This window comes from Emydura macquarii, unplaced genomic scaffold (assembly GCF_026122565.2).
Source record: "Emydura macquarii macquarii isolate MOO-44397 ecotype Brisbane River unplaced genomic scaffold, CSIRO-AGI_Emac_v2 contig_2636, whole genome shotgun sequence".
NCBI classification, from domain to species: Eukaryota; Metazoa; Chordata; order Testudines; family Chelidae; genus Emydura; species Emydura macquarii.
Genome location: NW_027132773.1, coordinates 38,104,209 through 38,126,717, shown reverse-complemented (window position 1 = coordinate 38,126,717; position 22,509 = coordinate 38,104,209). Strand labels below are relative to the sequence as shown.

The 22,509-nt window shown below is 39.2% G+C and overlaps 1 protein-coding gene across 4 annotated transcripts in view; it reads left to right on the top strand.

Moving 5' to 3' along the window:
- LHFPL3 (LHFPL tetraspan subfamily member 3) overlaps positions 1–22,509 on the top strand; it is a 361,851-nt gene that overhangs the window by 241,009 nt on the left and 98,333 nt on the right. For 3 of the 4 annotated variants that reach the window (XM_067564498.1, XM_067564499.1, XM_067564500.1), the window contains exon 2: positions 854–1,090. In XM_067564498.1, the coding sequence (XP_067420599.1) occupies positions 854–1,090 (237 nt within the window). Of the gene's footprint in view, positions 1–853; positions 1,313–22,509 lie in introns of those variants that run through there. The other variant, XM_067564497.1, reaches the window with a different exon arrangement.

Below are 22,509 nucleotides of genomic sequence, written 5' to 3'. Positions count from 1 at the left end.
TGCACAATACTTTCAAAAGATTAGCCTGGCAGCTTAAATTCATAACTCTGCTAGACACTAAATTTCATGGACTGAACAGAGGCACTGGATTTATGGCTTATTACAACAATCTGTACCCCACTAACCCCCTCTTTTTGTCATAATGAGCCACTGTACTTTTAATGGTCCCTTAGAATGTGTGCTAACTACTAATGCTAAACAATCTGTTCCACCTTGCATATAGCTGTGATGCTTGGAGTACCTTTCCCAAACCTGAAGAAAAGCTCTGTGTGGCTTGAAAGCTTGTCTCTCTCATCAACAGAAATTGGTCCAATAAAAGATATTACCTCACCCGCCTTGTCTCTCTAATATCCTGGGACCAAGACAGCTATACTGCATATTACTGAGATTCCTATCATTTATAAAGTTTTTTCTCTGTTTTTTTCCATTTGTTTACTTGGGGCATTTAGCAGCACTTTATGCATATTCAGTTTCACAGTTTTCCCTGTATAATCAGCTAGTTAATCAGTTTTCTTTTGTTTTTTGTAAGCCATTCATGAAACAATAAAGAGGCGAAAAAATATTCTTAACAACAGGAAAATGAGATTGTAAAACCACAAAAATTGGCTGGGGGATTCAGGGGCAGGACTTTCATTTGTTCCTTTAGTGGGTTTCAAGTTGATGGTGTATCTAACTTTCTTATGTTAATTATTTAACTAATTTTCATAGTTGTGTGACAGATTTGTTTTCCAAGTAACCTATTTTTAAAGTTCTGGAGAAAAAGGCTGTGTTTTAATAATAAAGTATGTAGATATGTAAAAAATGAAAGTTTGGTCACATCATCCCATTGTTCTCCCTCTGTTTTTTCCCCAAGCTGCCTGTCTCGTCCTGGGCTGTATGATTTTTCCTGATGGCTGGGATTCAGATGAGGTAAAACGGATGTGTGGTGAAAAGACAGACAAGTACACACTTGGGGCTTGTTCAGTCCGCTGGGCATATATCCTGGCTATTATTGGAATCTTGGATGCCCTGATCCTCTCATTTCTGGCATTTGTACTTGGCAACAGACAAGACAGCTTGCTAGCAGAGGAACTCAAGTTGGAAAACAAAGGTAGGATTGCCTGTGGGAACGATATTACTCTGGGCTGCCTCAAGGGCAAATACTTAAAACAATTCTCTCTCTTTTCTTTTTAGCAAAAAATAGCACACTCTCTGATGTTGTAATTTGCTGAGAGATTTTAATATTTTTTTAGTTCCCAAATCACAGAACTCCTTAACTTACAATAATTTTTGCTTTGTAAAGAACTTGCTTGATTTGTACTTACCATTCTGGAAGAAGTAGATAAAACATATATTTTCTTGTATTTACCGTTTAGTTTCCCCACTTGTTTTGTATTTTATCATCATTTAAACTTTACCCTCTTCATCCTTGTCCATACACTCTCTAGATTTGTTCTTGTTTTGGTTCTTTTAGGATTTTTCATTGGAATATGAATGCCTGTGGTATACTAAGGCACAGTATGTTACTGTGCATAGAAAGTAACAAAGAGAATGGATGGCTTGGGAGACTGGTAATGAGCTATGTAATGTGATAATGATAGTGTGGCGCCATGGTCCAGTGGACTGACAACTGAGCTCCACGTCCCAATAGCGGAGTTCTAATCCGTGTTCTAATCAACTCACTGTGTTGCCTTGGGCTAGTTTCTTAGACACCACAGATGGATTTTGGATAGGTTAATAATTGAATGTTTATACAGTGATACAGAAACCTGTAGAAGCTAAAAGTTGTTAACGTGTGAAAGCTTTTTGGTGGCCTATATTGAATAAAGATGGTGGTTTCAGTCCTGTTCCTAATGCCCAGCTGTCCACATCTCTGAAAGCACCTATATAATTGGTATATATTATACCAGAGTGACCTAGACAAATTGGAGGATTGGGCCAAAAAAAATCTGATGAGGTTCAACAAAAAGGACAAGTGCAGAGTCCTGCACTTAGTATGAAAGAATCCCATGAACAGCTATAGACTGGGGACCGACTGGCTAGGCAGCAGTTCTGCAGAAAAGGACCTGGAGGTAACAGTGGATAAGAAGCTGTATATAAGTCAACAATGTGCCAAGAAGGCTAACGGCTAACGGCATATTGGGCTGCATTAGTAGGAGCATTGCCAGCAGATCAAGGGAAGTGATTATTCCCTTCTATTCAGCACTGGTGAGGCCACATTTGGAATATTGTGTCCAGTTTTGGGGCCCCCACTACAGAAGGGAATTGGACAGAGTCCAGCAGAGAGTAACAAAAATGATTAGGGGCTGGAGCACTTGACTTATGAGGAGAGGCTGAAGTATCTAGACTTGTTTAGTCTATAGAAGGGAAGAACGAGGGGGGATTTAATAGCAGCCTTTAACTTCCTGAAAGGGGGTTCCGGGAGGATGGAGCTAGGCTGTTCTCAGTGGTAGCAGATGACAGAACTAGATCCAATGGTCTCAAGTTGCAGTGGGAGAGGTCTAGATGGGATGTTAGGAAAAACTTTTTCACTAGGAGGGTGGTGAAGCACTGGAATGGGTTACCTAGGGAGATGGTGAAATCTCGATCCTTAGAGGTTTTTAAGGTGTGGCTTGACAGAGCCCTGGCTGGAATGATTTAGTTGGGGTTGGTCCTGCTTTGAGCAGGGGGTTTGACTAGATGACCTCCTGAGGTCCCTTCCAACCCTAATCTTCTGTGGTGCTAACTGGGACAGTTGTGGTCAGCCAGCACACAGAGACCAAAGACGGATTTGACTTGAAGACTGAACTAACCATGCAGCCTGAGGCCTGGTTAGTGCCCTATTTCATGTTATGGTGTCTAGGAAAGCTTGTATTGTCATTGCCTTTAAACTACATGTTCTATGGATAAACAAACGGCTTCATTTTTCCACGTCTGTCAGTGTGGCATCTTTTTACAAGAATGACATTCACTTACCATTTTAAAACTAAATTGTAAAAGGAAAATTCGTATCTGTGTCTTCTAAATATGTAGGAAGCACATTTAGAATTTCTCTCAGGAGACCTAATATACAATAAAAACTAGAATTGAGCACAAAGTCAGAATTTTGGTTTGCTTATCTGAATTCCACCCACCAAAATTTCAGATATACATTTTTTTAATGTATTGAACTGTATGTCTTTAATGACCATACTAATTCAAGATATACAGTTGGATGATAAAACACTTTCCCCCTTACATTTGTGAATGTTTATGTAAATCTTAATTTGTTTCCCAAAATTTTCCTCAGTTCCAATAGAAATATATGATTACACCACTTTTATACCACTTATGCTGGGGGCAAACATTACAACAGACTCAGGGTTGCTGTGACCAATGCCAGCTGCAATGGCTCCATACAAGCTGTTCCAAGATTACTGGAGTGCAAGGCATTCTGGCCACTCACTCACCATGCCCTGTATGCCAGAGAGGCCAGATAGCATGGGATACAGCTGGCTATGCTGGTTCTATATCAGCCAGAGATTCTCCTAAGGAAAGGTAATGCCCAGCTGCCCACTTATATCAACTTCTATCACAAAAGGGCCAGGCTAGGGAACAAATATCTGGCTCCACATGTTCTGATATTGTTATTCAGTAACTGGGCATGAGAGAAGAGAATGCAATAAGGTATAAGCATAGCAACATTATTAGCTGACACAGAAAAATCACAGAGCACAGGATCGTAATTAGAGGTTATTAATGGTTATGATTGTAAAATTAATTCTTGGGCCCAATCCTGCAGTCCCAACTCAAGCAAAACTCCTATTGACTTTAATGACAGTTTGTTTGAATATGCCCTCGGTACCAGAACTATTTCTGGACATTGGAACAAGTGAGTGTATACAAAACAAGGTGGTAAAACAAAGTGACAGAATCACAGAAAGGAACAGTCTGTACTTCTCTGTGGTTTTGACATTTACAATAGCTAAATGTTAATAGGTTAATGAATGCTCAAAAATAAGAAATGTCTGTTAAAATTCCGAACTGGAGAGGACTAAGACAAGTATTCAGCACACAAGAAATTCACCATTTCTTAATCATCTCTAGTTTACTCAGGTTTAAGAGTAAAACTAACACAATGGTTAACATATGTTCTAGGTTTGACAAATATAACACAGTCTGGAATATAGTTTTCAGCATATAATCTATATGCATCTTTTGTGATGTATAAGTAACCTGAAGGAAAGAGTCATCTCTAAAAAGACTTTCACATGGTCTTTATGCCATTAATGAAAAGAGAGGATAGAATAGCTGTGCATATTTTGCTTTTTCTTACAGGAACCAACAGTAATGGCTTAAAGCACTGTACATTATCAAAACTAATGTCATTCAAAGTTATAGCACGCAGGGTAGGAATTCATCTTGGTTTGTGACTTCATCAAGACCATTTTAAAAGAGCCAACAACATCAGGCATTTACCTTTATGTATTATATAATAGCATAATTTAATGTGTTGAACTATAGTAACTTTAATTATGTAAAATGAAAGTTCTAGCCAAAGAGTGAAGTGATCACGAGATGTATTTTCAATTTCTTTTGGAAAGAGAATAAATACTGTTAAGGCAGAAGGTTCTAGTTTCATGCATGTTATGAGGCATTGATGTCTAAGCATTCAGGATGAAACTCTCCTTTCCACAGAAAGTGTTAAAGTTATCCTGTGCAGTACGCCCTACGCAAACAGTCATCAGTGGGATTGTGTGGGTTAAAGCACCCTCCTTTGACTGGATGGGCTGTCAAACCAACTTTTCTGAGGTTCCTTTGAAGGGCAGACCAGCTACAAGAAAGACAGGTTAACACTCAGGCTTACCTTCTGAGACCAGATTGTCCCAGGTGAGCAGTTTGAACTATGGGTTTACCAGCCTAAAAAGCCCAGGGGCTGAGACAGGGAAAGGAAATAGTGTGCTAGGCAGGACAGCCAAAGACAGACAGAGACAAGAGTGAGTTGCTCCTTGGTGAAGGGGCAATGATTCCTTAGCAGAAGTTTCTGTAAGAGGGAATTAATTTCTTGTGTGCAGTTTTCATCACCTCTGATGCAGGTGAACAGGACTTGTGTACATTTGGTAAATAAATGATGCTAGAATATACCTTCTGATTTCTGTTTCAATGGGAAACTGACTTAAAATGTCCCAAAATCTGCTATTGCTTAGCAAAGGGTAACAGTGCACTTGCTAGAGATACCATACGACAAAGTACTCTTTAGATGTCATTGCATGCTCAAGAAAGATAGCTTGCTCACTTACATATATGGCTTATAATAAATGTGCATCAAATATTACAAAACCATGAGGTCATAAACACCCTCTTATGTTTCCATCAGACAAATACAGAAACAGACAAGTCTGTATTTTCAAACGTAGTTGCCTAAATATGGATTTGGATGCCCAAATTTAGGCATCCAAGTTGGAAAATTATGACCACAATGTATACAAAAATTCAAATAGTCATCATCAAACTGAAGCAGGCAAGCTGGGCTCCCTCATCCTCCACCCTTTCATACTAAGATCACCTGTTCCCCTTTATTCTACAGAATCACATCCCCTGAGGTTTCCTGATATATAAAAATCTAATATATGTAAATTTTGTTTTAAAAGTTGGCACTTAATTTTCTATAAAATAACTCTGAAAATTTAACTATTTTTGTTCTTTCTTTGATTGACATTCTTCTTTCCTTGTCATGGCTGTCCCCCACTCTTCCATCCTTCATTTGCATAAGCTTAGAAGTGATCCACATGTTTCCTCTAGCTCCATGGTCAGCGTGTTTTTACGGCTTGTAACTCAAAAGCAGCTTAACCAATTGTATTCCTACTTTGCAAGGGTGGGTGGGAGAGGGAAATCACCGGTGAATTCAGTGAATCCATTGCTACAGACAAACACCACATTTACCAGATAAGGCACGTAGACCTGCAGAGCTTGGTCTAAGGTCCTATGCCAAAATGTTTATTTTTTGGTGCCTAAAAGGAAGAGTCATATAACTATTCCACTTTTCATAGGTGCTGAGTAAAAAATTGAATCACTCATTTAAGTGCCTAATTTTAGGCATCAAAATTTGGAAATTCTGGTTTATCCTAGTTGATAATACCCAAACTCAATTCTCTGCCATTTGAACTAAGGCAAAAACGTCTGTTAAAGTGTTGAAGGACTCAGATGTTCTTTTTCAGCTGCAACCAGCTACAAAAAAATTCAAGCTGCTCATACTTACACTATAATCATTACAATTAGACGCAATTGCTAATTACTTTTTTTTAATTACAATTCATTTTCTTCAAATACAGCCCACAACATCGGCTCTACCCAATGAATTTATAAGGCTTTTTAAACATAAGAAAAGTTTGAAGGGTTAGTACCTAGACATTTTTGAGCTGGAGGTGCACAAGGAAAGTGTTAAATGCAAATTTTAAAAAAGTAATGGATTATAAATAAAAGGCAGTTTAATTGACTCTCTTAAAACTGTATCAGAAAAAGGTGTGTATGTATTTGAGGAATGAATAGGATCCTGTACTTTCTCTGCATTCATATGTCTCAATCTTGCATTAGGATCGGCTGACAGGATCCCAACACCTGTGCAAAATCCCATGGTCAATACAACTCCACACAAGATTAGGGGTCCTTGTGACAGTTCTTGGGGTACCCAGGATTGTAAATCACCTTGTTACTCTCTGCCTCCAGCATGAGGGGGTCTTACTTGTGTTTAGCTGGGTGTCAGCTTCCTGACACCACCAAGCTGTTAGCCCAGAGGAAAGTGTGTGAGCATCTATGGCAGGCCTTACTTTGCCATGCAGATTAACAGTAGGTGCACTCCAATCTCTGAGCCTCTTTAAAGTGTTCCCCTGTAATGTCCAACCACTTCTCCACTGAACACGCACCAAAATAACAGGTCAGCTGTTCAGAAGAGAACAGTGTTCACATCCGCTTGTATGAGTCAGCACAGGAGCAGCATCTAGCATCGTCTCACAGCACTTTAGATATATACACAGTGAAACCAAGGATAAGCTTCTTATCAAAGATTCCAGTGATAGTAAGTAATGATATTGGAAAAAAAGGGTTACGTATACAACAAACTCATAACATGCTTTCTAGAGACTAAACTTAACAGGTTAACCTCCTGTCTAAAGTTTTATCTTAGCTAGTATCTTTTGCAGTGTTTCAACAGAGGATCCTGTTTTCATGAATGTAAATGCACTGCCCATTTACTTCCTAGGGGCAGAATACGAGAGTGTTTTCTTTACCTTCTACTTCCCAAACTTCAAAGACAGAATAACTCGTTGTGGCTTGTTTTTCCTGTGTGCTGCTTCTCTGCTGATCTCACATCTTTCCATTGCTATTGTATGTAAATGGGTATCCACTGTGTTAGCTTACAATGCTTAATTAACATCCCGACAGAGAGAGAGAGGTGAATAAACATCGTTTGCTTGACAGAAAACGTTTCTCCACCTCTGCTGATGATTCATAGCTTGATACAAACTCTAAGAACATATTTTCAGGATATTTACATAACTCCATATGTAGAACTCTACATAAATTTCACAATAATATTGACCAGTGTGACCCTGGCTGTCATTTAAGACCTCACATGACATTCTCTGGTGAACCAGAATGTACATACCAGAATCAGGACATTCCTGTAACTGCCTTGTCAGTTGGCATTAAGGAGTTTTTGGGCCACCGTCCTCACTGATGGATTCTAATGGAGGATCAGGGTCCAGAATAGTAAGCAAAATATAACTTAAAATTATCAGGAAGAGACTGGTGAGTGCTAAAGACAGACACAACTTTTGCTACTGAATCTACATAGGAAGATCCGATAGCAGGATCAAGGCCTTTGTTTAGAAAAGATACACAAAAAGTGTAGAGAAGAGTCATTAAGATTACAGCGAAGTTAGAAGAAATAAACTATGGTGAAAGATTATGTACATTAAATATGTCCTACCTGGCAAATAGTCTGCTTATACAATAATATGTAAATTCATTAAGAAATCTACCAACAAAAGGAGGAGAAATTGTTCTAATTTTCTGGCAACAGTAAGACTAGAAATAAATAAAATATACTGTATAATGTGATTTAGAAAATATGTATATAATTTACCAGTGAGACTAACCTAGAAACCTTCAACAGTAAATTAAAGTTACTAATAAAGTAACGGACTATCCTGCACTAGTGCAGGGTGATTTATTGGATAATCCAAGAGTTCCTTTCCAGTTTAACTTTCTGCATGAATTAGTCTACTGAAAAAAATGAAAGACCACGAATTAAGGGTGCCCTCTCCCCATTGATTAATGAAGGAAGAGTATGGAGAATGGCATTCTGCCTCATGGAAAGAGGGATCCCACGCTGCTAAACTCTGTGGGGAGCTTCATTCAATAGCAATATTAAAATAAAAAAATGTCCTCCTAATGAATCAGTAGAATGAGGCACACAGTGCTGCCACTTCAAGGCATTCTGGTAGAAGTTTTTTTCCCTAATTAGATTTAATAATGCTTAAAATTAAAAATAATAATTTTGATTGTCTGTAAAAAAAGAACTAAAGACTCAGCTGATAGGAGATACAGTCCTTTTAGTGAATTGACTTTAAGGGATAAGCTGAAGTAATACAGGGCATTTGGCTAACTTAAACCCCCTTCATGACAAAAATGCTGTTCATATCACCATGCCCATCTTTCTAACAAATGCAGCACAGAAGAGGCAGAATACACAATGTTAAGCCAAATTAATAGAGATGCAGGTACATGAGCCAAGGCTGAATTTGTTCCCCTATAACCAGAGGAACACAGCATTAATTTTTGAAGGTATGTATTTTAAAGGTAGTTTCTATAAACAGGAGGACTAGTGAGTGGCACAAACGTCATGTGTGAGTGCAGGAGTGAGGAATGAGTCCCGATAAACTGCAGGAAAAAGAACATGCAGTAAAATCTCATGCCAACACTAGAAGTTGTATTAGAAGTCATGTTGTAGTCTTGGGATGTTATGTCCAAAATTTAATAAAAGTCAGGAAATGTATGCTTGCGATGCATGGGCATGGAGATTTGGGGGAACTTCAGGCGCCACCCAAAAATTTAGGGATTGCATTAATAAATAAAGTAAACACTGAAATGAAACAGAAACTCATTCATCTCACTTTATTTAGCCATCTTCTTCATGTGTCCTTCCACCACAATCATAGGTATTTTTCAGTGTTGAGTACATAATATTATTACATATTATGTATGGCCCTGTCTGTAGCCCAGATGAGATCTTCCCTGGTGCGCAGTTCCTACAGGAGCCAGCAGACCAATAGATGTTCCATGGTTTATGTTTCACCACAGTCACATGTGTCTCAGTCATTGGAATAGTCCCACTTTCATTTAATGACTTTTGACCTACTGACTCTTGTTCAGAAGTGATTTAAATATCTCCAGGTTAACCAGTCTTTGTCAGCACCTGCAGGAAGGCATTTGGTAATGTCAGTGCGCATTGGGATGTTCTCGTAGAGTATTTCAAGCCATGTATGCCACGTTTCCAGTCATGTAGCTGTCTGGTATCTTCAACCTGTCATAATCATTCAATTTTTCTTGTGACTGCTCTCCTGATATCTGGTGAAGCAATACCAGCAAGCTAATAAAAGCTGTACTTGTTCATTGCTTTTAGACATCCTGTGACGTAGTGGCAGCTGTCATTCAGCACAGGGTCCACTTCTTTTGAATGAGCAGATCTTTCCCACACCAGACATACATATTCAGCTGCTGAACAGCAAAGTGCAAATGCAATGGCTTCTAATGTTGCTGAGTTGGTTCCCCATTTTGAATTTGCAAGCTTCCTGAGTATGTTGTTCTGGGTGCTAACGTTGCCTTTTGTCTTCTCCATGTGTGTTTTGACGGAGAGAGTGCAATCTAGCATCACTCCATGGCAGATAGGATTTGAGCAGTAGCAAGTGATACCCCATTCCAGATGACGTTAGGTTGGTTACTGGCCTCATTCCAAAGCTGGAAGAGACTCACTAGCATTTTGGCTGGATTGGCACGCAGTTGGTTCTTGGTGTAATAGACTGAGAGTCCAGACAGCGTCCATGTTAGTGTAGCTCTGATCTGGGTGAGATCTTTGGCTTGGCAGCGATGCATAGATCATCAGCATATATAAAACTTCTTGTGCCAAGATGGGTTAGTTGATCATTCATGTAGATATTGACAAGTATTACCAAGAGTACGCTTCATTGTGGCAGGTTGTTTTTCTGTTGCCACCATTGACTTTGCTTCCTGCATAGTTTGATATAGTTTGATGTTCTCTAGTAGAGATTATATCCATCATATGAGGTGCTGATCTTCCATCATGTTGTATATTTTAGTGAGGAACTTTCAGTGATTCACTGTGTCATATGATGCTGATAGGTCTACAAACACAGGGTCTATTACCATACCCTTTTCAAAACCATCTTCAGTGTGTTGAAAGATGTTCAGAACTTAATTGGTGCATGACTTGCCTGGTTGGAGTCAATCTTGCTCTCAAATTAGATGCTTTTCAATGAGTTGTGATAGGTGGTTTAGGATAAGACACTCATACCGTTTATAGAGGTGATATAGTAGTGATATAGGCCTGAAGTTCTTCATCTCTATTGTGTCCTTCCCACTTTCGCCAGAACTTGGGTACTTTGTATGTGGCTGAGTATGTGGCTCCAATGGTGTTTAGTCATGACACAAAACTACTCATTAAAGCAATACTTTTAAAAACATAAGTCAAAAGAATGACTTACAGATCTGAAAAGGTTCCAACCAATGATGTTCACCCAGGGTTTCTTGAAATGAATTCTTCTGCAACACCTGTAATCTCTCAATCATCAGTTTTGTCCTTCTGTACCTGTAAAATCATACCCCAGTTTAACCATGATTGTTTCTGAACTTACTTTAATGATCTTCCTGAAAAATGACAGTTGGTTTGCAGCAGATAAAGCTGAGCTATCAGTCAATTCTGATTGAAATCGCAATTATACATTTGACGCATGTCTTGAATTTGCATTTCTGTTACATTTTGGAGTTCTGAGAGTTTCAAGATTTTGAATAATTTTGTTGGTCAAATCTTGATTGAATACTGGTACTGTACAATCAATTACTTCAAAGTAGCTGTAGATATAAAATTCCTTTGTCGAATTTGGGTAGTTGGATTCACCTGTGTCTGTCTGCATTTTCTTGAGAACTTTTCTCTTCCTGAGGTTTAGGCATTTCAACTATCTCCAACTTTGATCTTTTCTGGTAATTTTTTTACCAGAATAAATTGTAGCTTTTAATTGATCAGATGGCCTGAAGTAAATTAAGGGTCATTTTCATTTTTTTTAAAACTGGCCTTTTGTTGCTGAGATGACAGCCCCTTTTGCTCCAGTGTCTTAGTGAAAGCAAATGAATATATTCACTGGCTCCCATTTATTGTACAGGAGATCTGGATGTTGTCCAGCTCTGTCCCCTCCTGCTCCTCACTGGAAGGAGAAGAGGAGGGATGGAGCAGGGACCCATACAGATCTCCTCAAAGAACAGGGAGCAAATAGCCATCTTTGTTCTCTTCTGTATTTGCTTTAAGTTCAGCCACAGAAGCACCTCAACATAAGCACTACTGTTAGACCTAACCGTGCTGCAAGTACTCTCTGCCTCCGCATATCCTTGTAAGTTTTCTTCCCCTACTCCCTGAACTTGCTGTGCACAGTTTTGCACAGTCTGGACCCAGGTGTTAAGCACATATTAAGTTCTGGATCAATACAAATAGAGATTAGCAATCCAAAGAACATTCTCCACATCTTTGTAATTTTAAGGCTCTCTAGGTCAAAAGCAAGACCTAATGCATAGACAGCATTCTTAAACTAGTTAATAAATACAGCACTATTGCTACCTGCAATAAAGAGTATGGTAAATACTTTCTTGCTTCCTGAACACAGCAACAATAGTTCAGATGTATTTTATTACATTTCTACCTTAGCGACGTATAAGATGTGAGTGATGACTGCACATTAGATCTGAACTGTGAAAAACAGCAGCATTATGCAAATGCCTGATAACTTGGATGCACCTTAAATCTATAATATGCGTAGTACAATAGTTTCCTATTTAATTATGACTTTTAAAAACATATGCTTAGAATATAAAGCTAGTTTGGCATAATTGAAAATGATTAATTTTATACTAACTATTTACTAATGATACTCTTACTTTAAGTAACTCATTGATCCAAAACATGAATATTTTTGGCAGGTTAGACCTGATCCTGCAGTTCTCTCTCAGGGAGCAAAATCTGTAGAAGTTTTGCTCAAGTAAATTGAGTCCATTATTGCCATTCATATTTATTTTAAATGGCCCTGAGAGTCTTGTTTAAATTATTGACAGAATTCTTGGAGTGCAGTATTTCAGGTACCATTTGACAAGTGTTTTAGGAGCTAGTGTTTGATATGGTATCAAATAGCGGCATGCTTCCTTTGAAGATGTAATATAACACTGTGCAGTAATGCCTTGCTAATACACCTGCAAATAAAACTCTGATGAAGCAATAAAGTTCAGTCAGTTGTTATACCAGAGAGCATACACATCCCTCAGAGGAACTGAAGTATATCAGATATGATTCAATATACTCAGACATTAAAGAAAAGATATAAATGTCAAAGACCTAACTGGAATTTGGCTGTAAGAGTTACACCGTAAAAGTGTGAAAGCATCATCTTGGGGATGAGGACAGCCGTGAAAGCTTAGGACTTGCATCCTTAACAAAAATGAAGCATTTGGCAGCATGGAAAGAAGTGATCCCAAATGATAAAGGAGAAAATAAAAATATGTAGCAACCTTTTAACTGCTGGATTTATGTGCCCTTTCAGAATTTGTCTTCAGAATTTAATTGCTGAATTCAGAATGATAATTGAGAACCCACTGAGAATTAATTGGCGTGTGGCCTTTACACTTTCAGCAGCAACACTAGCTGTCTGAAGAGCAAAACTAACCTCCTTTATTCCCTCTCAATTTTATAGGTATTCTCCCTGCTGTTCTGCAGTTGTTAATTTTTATTCTGTATGGGCAAAGTTGACACGTTAAGAACAATAAATCTGCCAGTCCAACACCATCGCTGCATTGTTTTCCTGAAGAGGGCTGTGAAGCTTTTCTTAAATATATCCTTACAGGTCTCTGTGACATGACTAGCAGTTGTCAGTTTACAATAACACTCAAAATCTAACTAGCTTTCAGGGACTGTATTTAAGTCTCATGGCCATCAATTAGTCTGTAAATCAGCGAGGTTTCAGATAAAATTGGGCCCAGTCCTTAGGAAATACTCCTGATCAGAGTATACCTTATTGCCCTCATGAAGAGAGGGACATAACCAAGGGAGGAAATCAATCATGTATACACTCAAATCAGTAGACAAGCAGCTAGCATCCGCAGAAATTGTTTCTTTTGATGCCACAAGCAGAGAGCAAGGAGATGAACAAGATCTGGTCCTGGGGCACAGAGGGGAATTCCTCCTCTGAGATGTCAGCAGATGTGAACCTCTGATGTGCTGACAGGGGTCTGGAGAAGATAGCGTGGGGTGGAAAGTAAAGATGAAGCAAAAAGGTCCCTGCATAGATAGCTCAGGCCTCTGCAGAGCCAGCTGTGACTGGATACCCACCAGGGTGCAGCATGGAAGCTGTGGAACCACTGTGCCCCTTTGCCTTTCCAGCCTGGGCTGGCTCCCAACAATGCCTCAGTGGTGATAAACAGCAGTGCCTCTGGGAACTATTACCACGCAACACAACAGCAGATGGAGCCCCACTCCCAGCTAGATAGCATGAATGTTTACCTGGGCTGCCTTTGACTCTGTGACGCTGTCAGTAAGCTAGCAGGTAAAGTTCTCACAGAAGCATTCACAGGCAGGGACACACCCAACTGTGTTACATGAATGTTTTCATTCAGCAATTCATGGACCACCAATAGAGAATGGCATCAGCAAATTCACCCCAGCTTTTTATGCACTGCAACTCAGAATTGTTCCATCTTGCGCTAGCCAGAAATCTGGTCAGAGGAAGCTTATTAATTAGTTCGCCCCTACCTCAATGGGAAGAGAACATACACCAGCCTTTGTAACTGAGCTGAGATGTCCTAAACACTTCATTCAAATTACACAGTTTTAGGTAAAATTATAAAATGGATTTATTAACTACAGAAAGATAGATTATAAGTGATTATAAGTGATAAGCATAAAAGATCAGAGATAGTTACCAAAGAAATAAAAATAAGTTCACAGTCTAAGTTCTTATGCACTAAACAGGATTTGAATTAGCAATATCTCGCCCTGATTGATGATACAAGCAGGCTACAGATTCTTGGTGCACAGGCTGCATCTGCTTTGCAGCCTGGGTTCCCATTCTCCATTCAAAATCCTTTGTCTTCCAGACATTCTCTCAGGTGTTGAGTTGTGGGAGAGTGAAGAACAATGATGATGTCACTCCCACTCTTTTATAGCTTCTTCCAGTTTGGGAAAGATCTATGCATGTGACATGGGGGGGCTGTCCCAATGGTCAAATAGTCTCCATTCTGTACATTCTTCCTCTCTGAAGTCTCTAGGGATGGGGGCTGGGAGAGTAGATTCCCCTTAATGGCCCATCAGCATATCTGGCTACTCCATTATTGTACCTAAAAAGCTGGTTTGGGTGTTTCCTACCTTAACACTATCTTTCAGTAGCAAATCTTCATAATTTTATATACAATGATAACACATACAATCCAACAGGATATTAATGTTCAACAGATCAAGACTTTTAAAATTATACCTCACAAGGCATACTTTGTACAAAACATATAATTATATGACAGTGGGAAATATGGGAGTTCTGGGGTGTTGCTTTCAGACACTGCATGATGGAAGTAAGACCAACGAACTCTGAGAGAATGCTGGGTGAGGAAAGTGGCCAGTGGAAGCATGTGACTGTGAGAATCTGGCAGAGGGAAAGACGGGTTAGTGAAGGAGAAATAGAGCTCAGAAATAAATTTGGGGTGTTGGAAAATGAAGAAGGAGCACAGCAGGTGGTTATTGAAGGTGGGAGGGCAAGGAAGAAGAGAAGAGAAGAGCAGCTAGTCCTATACAAAGAGTGGATGAGCCAATGAAGATAGCACCAAATAAGAGCCCCAGGAAGATACAGGAACGGTTTCAGAGGACTGCAAAGGAGAATAGTAGATGAGATGACTTGCAGCCAGAAAGAACAGGGGATAGACCGGAGAATTGCACTGTTACCAGGAAAAGGCAGGTCTACATGACTGGTGACTCCCTGCTGAGAAGAACAGACAGGCCTGTAACCAGAGCTGATCCAGAGAATAAAAGGGTGTGCTGTCTGCTGGGTGCTAAGATATGGGATGTAGACCTGAGGCTGAAGAGGATCCTAATGGGAGAAGGAAAGAATCCACTGATTGTCCTTCATGTGGGTACAAATGATATAGCTAGATTCTCACTGGAATGTATCAAAGGAGACTATAGCAGGCTGGGGAAGATTCTTAAGGAAATCAAGGCTCAGGTGATCTTCAGTGGGATTCTGCCTGTCCTGAGAGGAGGACAACAAAGGTGTGACAAGATTCTGATGATCAACAGATGGCTTAGGCAGTGGTGGTATAAGGAGGGCTTTGGGATGTATGGTCACTGGGAGGCATTCATGGACAGAGGACAGTTCTTTTGAGATGGACTTCACCTGAGTAGGGAGAGAAATGCACTTCTAGGATGGAGGCTGGCACAACTGATTAAAAGAGCTTTAAACTAGGGAGTTAGGGGAGATGGTTGGGAGATGCCCAAGTAATCTCCACACCTGATTTTAGCGTTGAGAGGGAGGAAAATGAAGTAAGAAAGGACACAGAAGTGGGGAGAAGAATGGACATTAAGAGGAAGGATAGTGTAGATACCAGTCTTAACAGGCGATATTGGCAGTAGAATGATTGTGCCAAATCAGGTAAGAAACATGAGCGAAGCCAAACAGCAAAAATTAAGATGTTTGTATACCTATGCGAGAAGCCTGGGCAACAAAACGGAAGTACTAGAGCTACTGGTAGAGGAAGTGAAGCCAGATATTATAGGAATAACAGAAACATGGTGGAATAGTAGTCATGACTTGTGTACAAGTATTGAAGGGTATGTGCTGTTTAGGAAAGACATATATAAGGGCAAAAGTGGTGGAGTAGCATTGTATATCAATGATGAGGTAGACTGTAAAGAAATTAGAAGTGATGGAAATTATAAGACAGTCTTTCTGGGTAAAAAATCACACTGGGAAAGAAAACTAGTAGAGTTTCCCCTGGGATAGTGCTTGAGGTGTGCCACAGACCACTGGGATCTGATTTGGACATGGATAGAGACCTCTTTAAGGCTTTTAATGAAGTAAATACTACTGGAAACTGTGTGATTATGAGAGACATTAACTTCCCAAATATAGACTGGAGGACAAGTGCTAGCAGTAATAATAGGACCCAGATTTTCCTGGATGTGATAGCTGACAGATTCCTTCACCAAATAGTAACTGAACCAACAAAATTTTAGATTTGGTATTGGTTAGTAGTGAGGACATCATAGAAAAACTGGTTGTAGGGGACAAACTTGGTTTGAGCAAAAATGAGCTAATTCAGTTCAAACTAAATAGAAGGATAAACAAAAATAGATATGTGATTAGGGTCTTCAACTTCAAAAGGGCTAACTTTAAAAAATTAAGGAATTAGTTGGGGAAGTGGACTGGACTGAAGAACTCATGAATCTAAAGGTGGAGGAGACTAGGAATTACTTCAAGTTAAAGTTGCAGGAACTATCTGAAATCTGTATCCCAAGGAAGGAAAAAAATTCACAGGCCAGAGTTATAGACTAAGCTGGATGAGTAAGCATCTCAGACAGGTGATTAAGAGAAAGCAGAAAGCCTACAAGGAGTGGAAGATGGAAGGGACCAGCAAGAAAAGCTACCTCTTGGAGGTCAGAACATATAGAGATAAAGTGAGAAAGGTGAAAAGCCAAGTAGAGTTGAAGCTTGCAAAGGGAATTAAAACCAATAGTAAAAGGTTCTATAGCCATATAAATAGGAAGAAAATAAAGAAAGAAGTGCGTCTTCTAAGCACTGAAAATGGGGTGAAGGTTAAGGATAATTTAGGCATAGCCGAATATCTAAACAAATGCTTTGCCTCCGTTTTTAATGACTAAATTGGTGGTGGCCGGATAATCTCCATCCAAGAATATTAAAGAAACTAGTACATGAAATTGCAAGCCCGTTAGCAAGAATTTTTAATGAATCTGTAAATTGAGGGGCTGTATCGTATGACTGGAGAATTGCTAACATAGTTCCTATTTTTAAGAAAGGGGAAAAAAGTGATCCGGGGAACTACAGGCCTGTTAGTTTGACCTTGGTAGTATGCAAGGTCTTGGAAAAAATTTTGAAAGAGAAAGTAATTAAGGACATCGAGGTTAACGGTAATTGGGATAAAATACAACCCGGCTTTACAAAAGGTAGATCGTGCCAGACGAACCCGATCTCCTTTTTTGAGAAGATAACAGATTTTTTAGACAAAGGGAATGCAGTGGATCTAATTTACTTAGATTTCAGATACAGTTCCGCATGGGGAATTATTAGTTAAATTGGAAAAGATGGGGATTAATATGAAAATTGAAAGGTGGATAAAGAACTGGTTAAAGGGGAGACTGCAACAGGTCATACTGAAAGGTGAACTGTCAGGCTGGAGAAAGGTTACTAGTGGAGTTCCTCAGGGATTCGTCTTAGGACCAATCTTATTTAACCTTTTTATTACTGACCTTGGCACAAAAAGTAGAATCTGCTAATAAAGGTTGTGGATGACACATAATTGGGAGGTATTGCCAATACAGAGAAGGATCAAGATATCATTCAGGAAGATCGGGACGACCTTGTAAATTGGAGTAATAGAAATAGATTAAATTTAATAGTGAAAAGTGCAAGGTCGTGCATTTAGGGACTAATAACAAGAATTTCTGCTATAAACTGGGGATGCATCAGTTGGAAGGGACAGAGTAGAAGGACCTGAACATATTGGGTGGTCACAGGATGACTATGAGCCACCAATGTGATGTGGCCGTGAAAAAAGCTAATGATGTCCTTGGATGCGTCAGACGAGGTATTTCCAGTAGAGATAGGGAGGTGTTAGTACCATTATACAAGGCACTGGTGAGACTTCATCTGGAATACTGTGTGCAGTTCTGGTCCCCCATGTTTAAGAAAGATGAACTGAAACTGGAACAGGTGCAGAGAAGGGCTACTAGGATGATCCGCAGAATGGAAAACCTGCCTTATGAGAGGAGACTCAAAGAGCTTGGCTTGTTTAGCTTAATCAAAAGAAGGTTGAGGGGAGATACGATTGCTCTCTATAAATACAGCAGTATTTATATATATATATATATCAGTATAAATGGTGTCAGTGGCATGTAGGAATCCTTGGGTGCATTTAAAATATTACAAATTTATCATTTTAATCATGGGGACAATTAGAATTTATCAAGGGCTGTTTAAATACTATGCAGAATTAACATTTAAAAACATCTTAAAAAATAAAATCCCTGCAGTCTCTTGAAGGAGAAATCAAGCAAGCTTTTAAGAGTATTGGTACATACAGTGATAATAATACTTCCCCTATGTAACACCTTTCATCTGAGTCTCTCAAAGCACCTTACAGAAATTAAATTAATTAATCCTCACAACACCCCCGTGAGGTAAGTAGGTATTATATCTTTTTGTTCAGATGAATAAAAGGCTAGGCATCCAGCTCTCCTATTTAACCACTAAGCCCCCTAAGTTTCTGGAACACCACTGAGCCAAGCTCAGAGTGGAGACCAAAATAAAGAAAGCATAGACACTTTTGGAGACCGAATGCAAATGTCAATGTTTTTTAAAGGTGAACTGCAAAGCAAAAATGAAAGTGGAGTTAAACAGATTTGTATTATGAAAACTTCCACTTAGCAGGCTTTGTGGGAGAGTGGGAGGAATTCATCACAAAAATAAGTTCTACATAATTTTAAATGTAATTCTTTTTTTCCTGCTGTGATATCCTATTTGTGCTTCCTGGTCCATTGAACACATTACAAAATGCAACATCATAAGTACTAGAAATCTGATTGCTTGATATGGTCTGAGATATTTTCAGCGAACCAAGCAACACCGAGGAAAGTATTTTTTAAAAACAAGATACAGATTTAAAGGGGATATAACCCGTCATGCTTCAGAACATAAAACAGACAATCACTACACTTACCTGCTGTTAGGAAAACACCTCCTATCTGGGCATATTACTGTGTGGCTTTTCATCACTTTCTGTAGAATCACGTATTGGCCACTGTTAGAGATAGGTCTCAGTATGGAAACTGCTTTGTTCTTATGTTCCTTGTTTTTGAGGTCAGTCCCCCTTCAGCCTTGTTTGTGGTGGGTGGGGTTTAGCACAGATCTGTCTTTAATTGTATTATTATTTTTTTCTTTTCACCTGACTTTTAATATCACTAAGATTCCAGTTGTATCCAATTTTTATAGGCTTAACTCTTCACTGACTGGGACTGATGTTTTAGTGGTTCCTAATACTTGAAAAACTAACTCATGAAAGAAACAAATGTTAAATATAGGAATGAAACTGATGTGAAGAAAAGAGTTAACAGTTCAGTATTGAATAGTGGAAATAATATTGTGTAATCAGAACATCAGTAAAAATATTAAACTGATATCAGTAAATTAAAAGTCATTCTGTTGATATAAACTGGTTTGAAACCCCCCAGAGAAATGTACTATAGGAAGCATAAAGTATATCTTTGAAATTATGTATTTATAATTGATTTTAAGTATTAGATTCATCCCTCCTGTCTAACCTGATCTTCCTGTGTCCGATTGCTGAGTTTCACTCCATAGTTATGACACCTCTGTCCCTCCCTTCCTTTTTCTTCCTTTCTTCTCTTTCCATCTCTCTGTCTTATATAGACCCAGCCATCCTGGTTGTATCCCTTCTGCTGGCAGAACCTATCTGTAGGATTTTTTCTCTCTCGCTTTTTCAGACTTTTGGGTTCCCTTATCTTTAGGGTCAGGTCTTTCCTCTTCTTAACTTTTTCCCAGCTATAGAAAAGAGATTATATCTTCGTTCAGTCATGTCCAGGAATAAAAATAAGAGGAATTCTCACCAGAGATTTTTTTTTCAAATACACTTCTAATGTTATTTTTTAGTTCTAAAAGTCAATGCATTATAAATAGTCCTGTCATTCTTTACCTTCCTAGAAAGAAGTAGGTAGTGTTATCAAATAATAAGTACACTGAGGCCTGTTAGTGTTATCACTCAAATCAAAGCCTTCAGCAATTCCACTTTTTAATAGCAAAGAGAGTGCAGCAATTTAATCATCCAATACAGTTACTATTTTAAAGCTTGTTTCTTAGAATGGAGTACTGTGATTTGGCCAGCTCTGATGCCTCTTAATGGTACATTGCACCTTTCATTTCTAGGTCACTGGTTCAAACCTAGCCTATGTCTGATGAAAAGTGACTGAAAATTGCAACCATAGAATGGCTGATGGCTAAATATGTAAAACAAATTGCTTAGTCTCAGTCCAGTTTCTAGTTGACAGTTGTCCATTTGACAAAAACCCATCACAACCAGCATCCTTATTAGCAATCTGAGCAGGAATAAATGGACATAGAGACTTAAACCCAAATTTGCAAAATGGCATGTATTTTGAGTGCCTCAGTTTTTGGGTGACCAACTTTAGACATCGATGACCTGATTTTCAAAAGCACTGAGCATCTTCATTGCCCATGCTGCTCAGTTGGAGTTATCACACAGCACCTCTGAAAACTATGTCCCAGCTGTCTCAAATTGGGCACAAAGCACTTGAGACTCTTGTGAAGAATTTAGCCTTATCTGCTCTCTCTCACTTTGAGGTTGTCCGTACAGATCAAGTTCACAATGATGATGAGCAGTGTAAATATAACAATAGCCCTGACAATATGCATTAACTCTATGCAGAAGAGCCAGAAGGTAACTTAAAATGACTTGATGTATCTGTCTTATAAAGTACAACTGTCCCTTTGCATTCCCCCTCCTCCTCAGCAGTAGAATCCTGTTGAATTAGCAAAGTAATTTAATCCAATAGTTGGCTGTTGTTTTTGTTGGTTTCCAAGAAATCCAGTCTCCTGGGATAATGATTGTGCTTCCCAGTGACAGATTTCATTCCAATCCTCAGTGAACATATTGATTTATTTAAGATAAAAATAGCCCTCCCTTCGTCCTCTACTCTCCCAGTTGCATAGTTTGATTCCAATTCCTACTTTCTCTTCCAATTAAAAAAGTAGTTTATTAAACAGTTGCAAAAAATATGTCCTCCCACTCTTCAGTTGGCTGCTTCTGGTCACTGCTAAGATTATAGTGTTTGGAAATGCAATGAAAATCACCAGCCTCATTCTCTTTGCCCAATGTGAGATTAATAAGTGGACTGTATTGGTCTTGGAAACTTAGGGACCTTTCTGTAGTCATAGCAGAATAAGGTTAGATTCTTAGAATTTGTTGAAATGGACCTGGATGCAGCAGCGAGTCAGACGGCGCCTCTTCTATCTAGCCCTTTGGGAGATTGAGGAACAAGAAGTAGTCTGTCAGGATTAGGGGAGTTGGCCTGGGCAGCCTGAGTGAAGAAAATCAAGAAGTACATTTGGAGGAGCCTATGGAAGAATCAAGTGAGAGCCAAAATTGGTGTGAGGAAAAAGACTGGGGGAATTCATAGGCCTGGGAGAGAAAAAGGATTGAAGCATTGGGAAGAAGGGAATAGAAAATCAGAGTCCATTCTAGGGCACAGGCTTGGCTAGGAGGAATAGCCTGTCATGGGATCCTCAAAGTTTTTGAGGGGTTGGGGCAAACATTTGGTGAATCTGTACAACCTTTTATTTATAGCTCCCCTGAACATAGCTGTACTGTACATTGTAAGACACCATGTGGTTTTGGGGAAAATCTGCAAAGAGGAGCCAGCCAGAGACTCTAGACTGCATCCTTTTCCTCTTCTCTTCTCCTCTGCTCTGTCCTCCTCATCCCCCTTCCCTTCAGTGTCTCCTTTCCCTTCCCTTTTCTTTCCATTAAGCTTATCCTCCTCTTAAGTAACCTCCTCCCCTAAAAAACCTGTGGCACAAAAAAGGCATTTGCCACCATCTCACTGTTCACTCTTCTTGTGTGCTCAACCCCTTTCTGCACCCTGTGCCTGTCTTGTCTATTCAGATTATAAGGTCTGTGGTACTCTGTGTTGGTACAGCACAATAGGTTCCCGTTCTTGGTTGACCATTAGGCACTACTGTAATAAACATAATTAATAATATTAATAAAAGGTTCTGATGACAGGTGCTGCTGGAATTGTTATTCTAATGTGAATAGGTCAGAGTGAAAAGGGAGAACTACAGAAGAGACTATAATGGAGGAAGGTGACTACCCCAGTGTCTGCCTGGGGGTGAACATGAAAATAGTTGTACTAAAAGATGGTTTGGTCTTACATGTATATTTTACACACTTGTGCAGATTGTGAGGACAGAGAAATAGTATCGC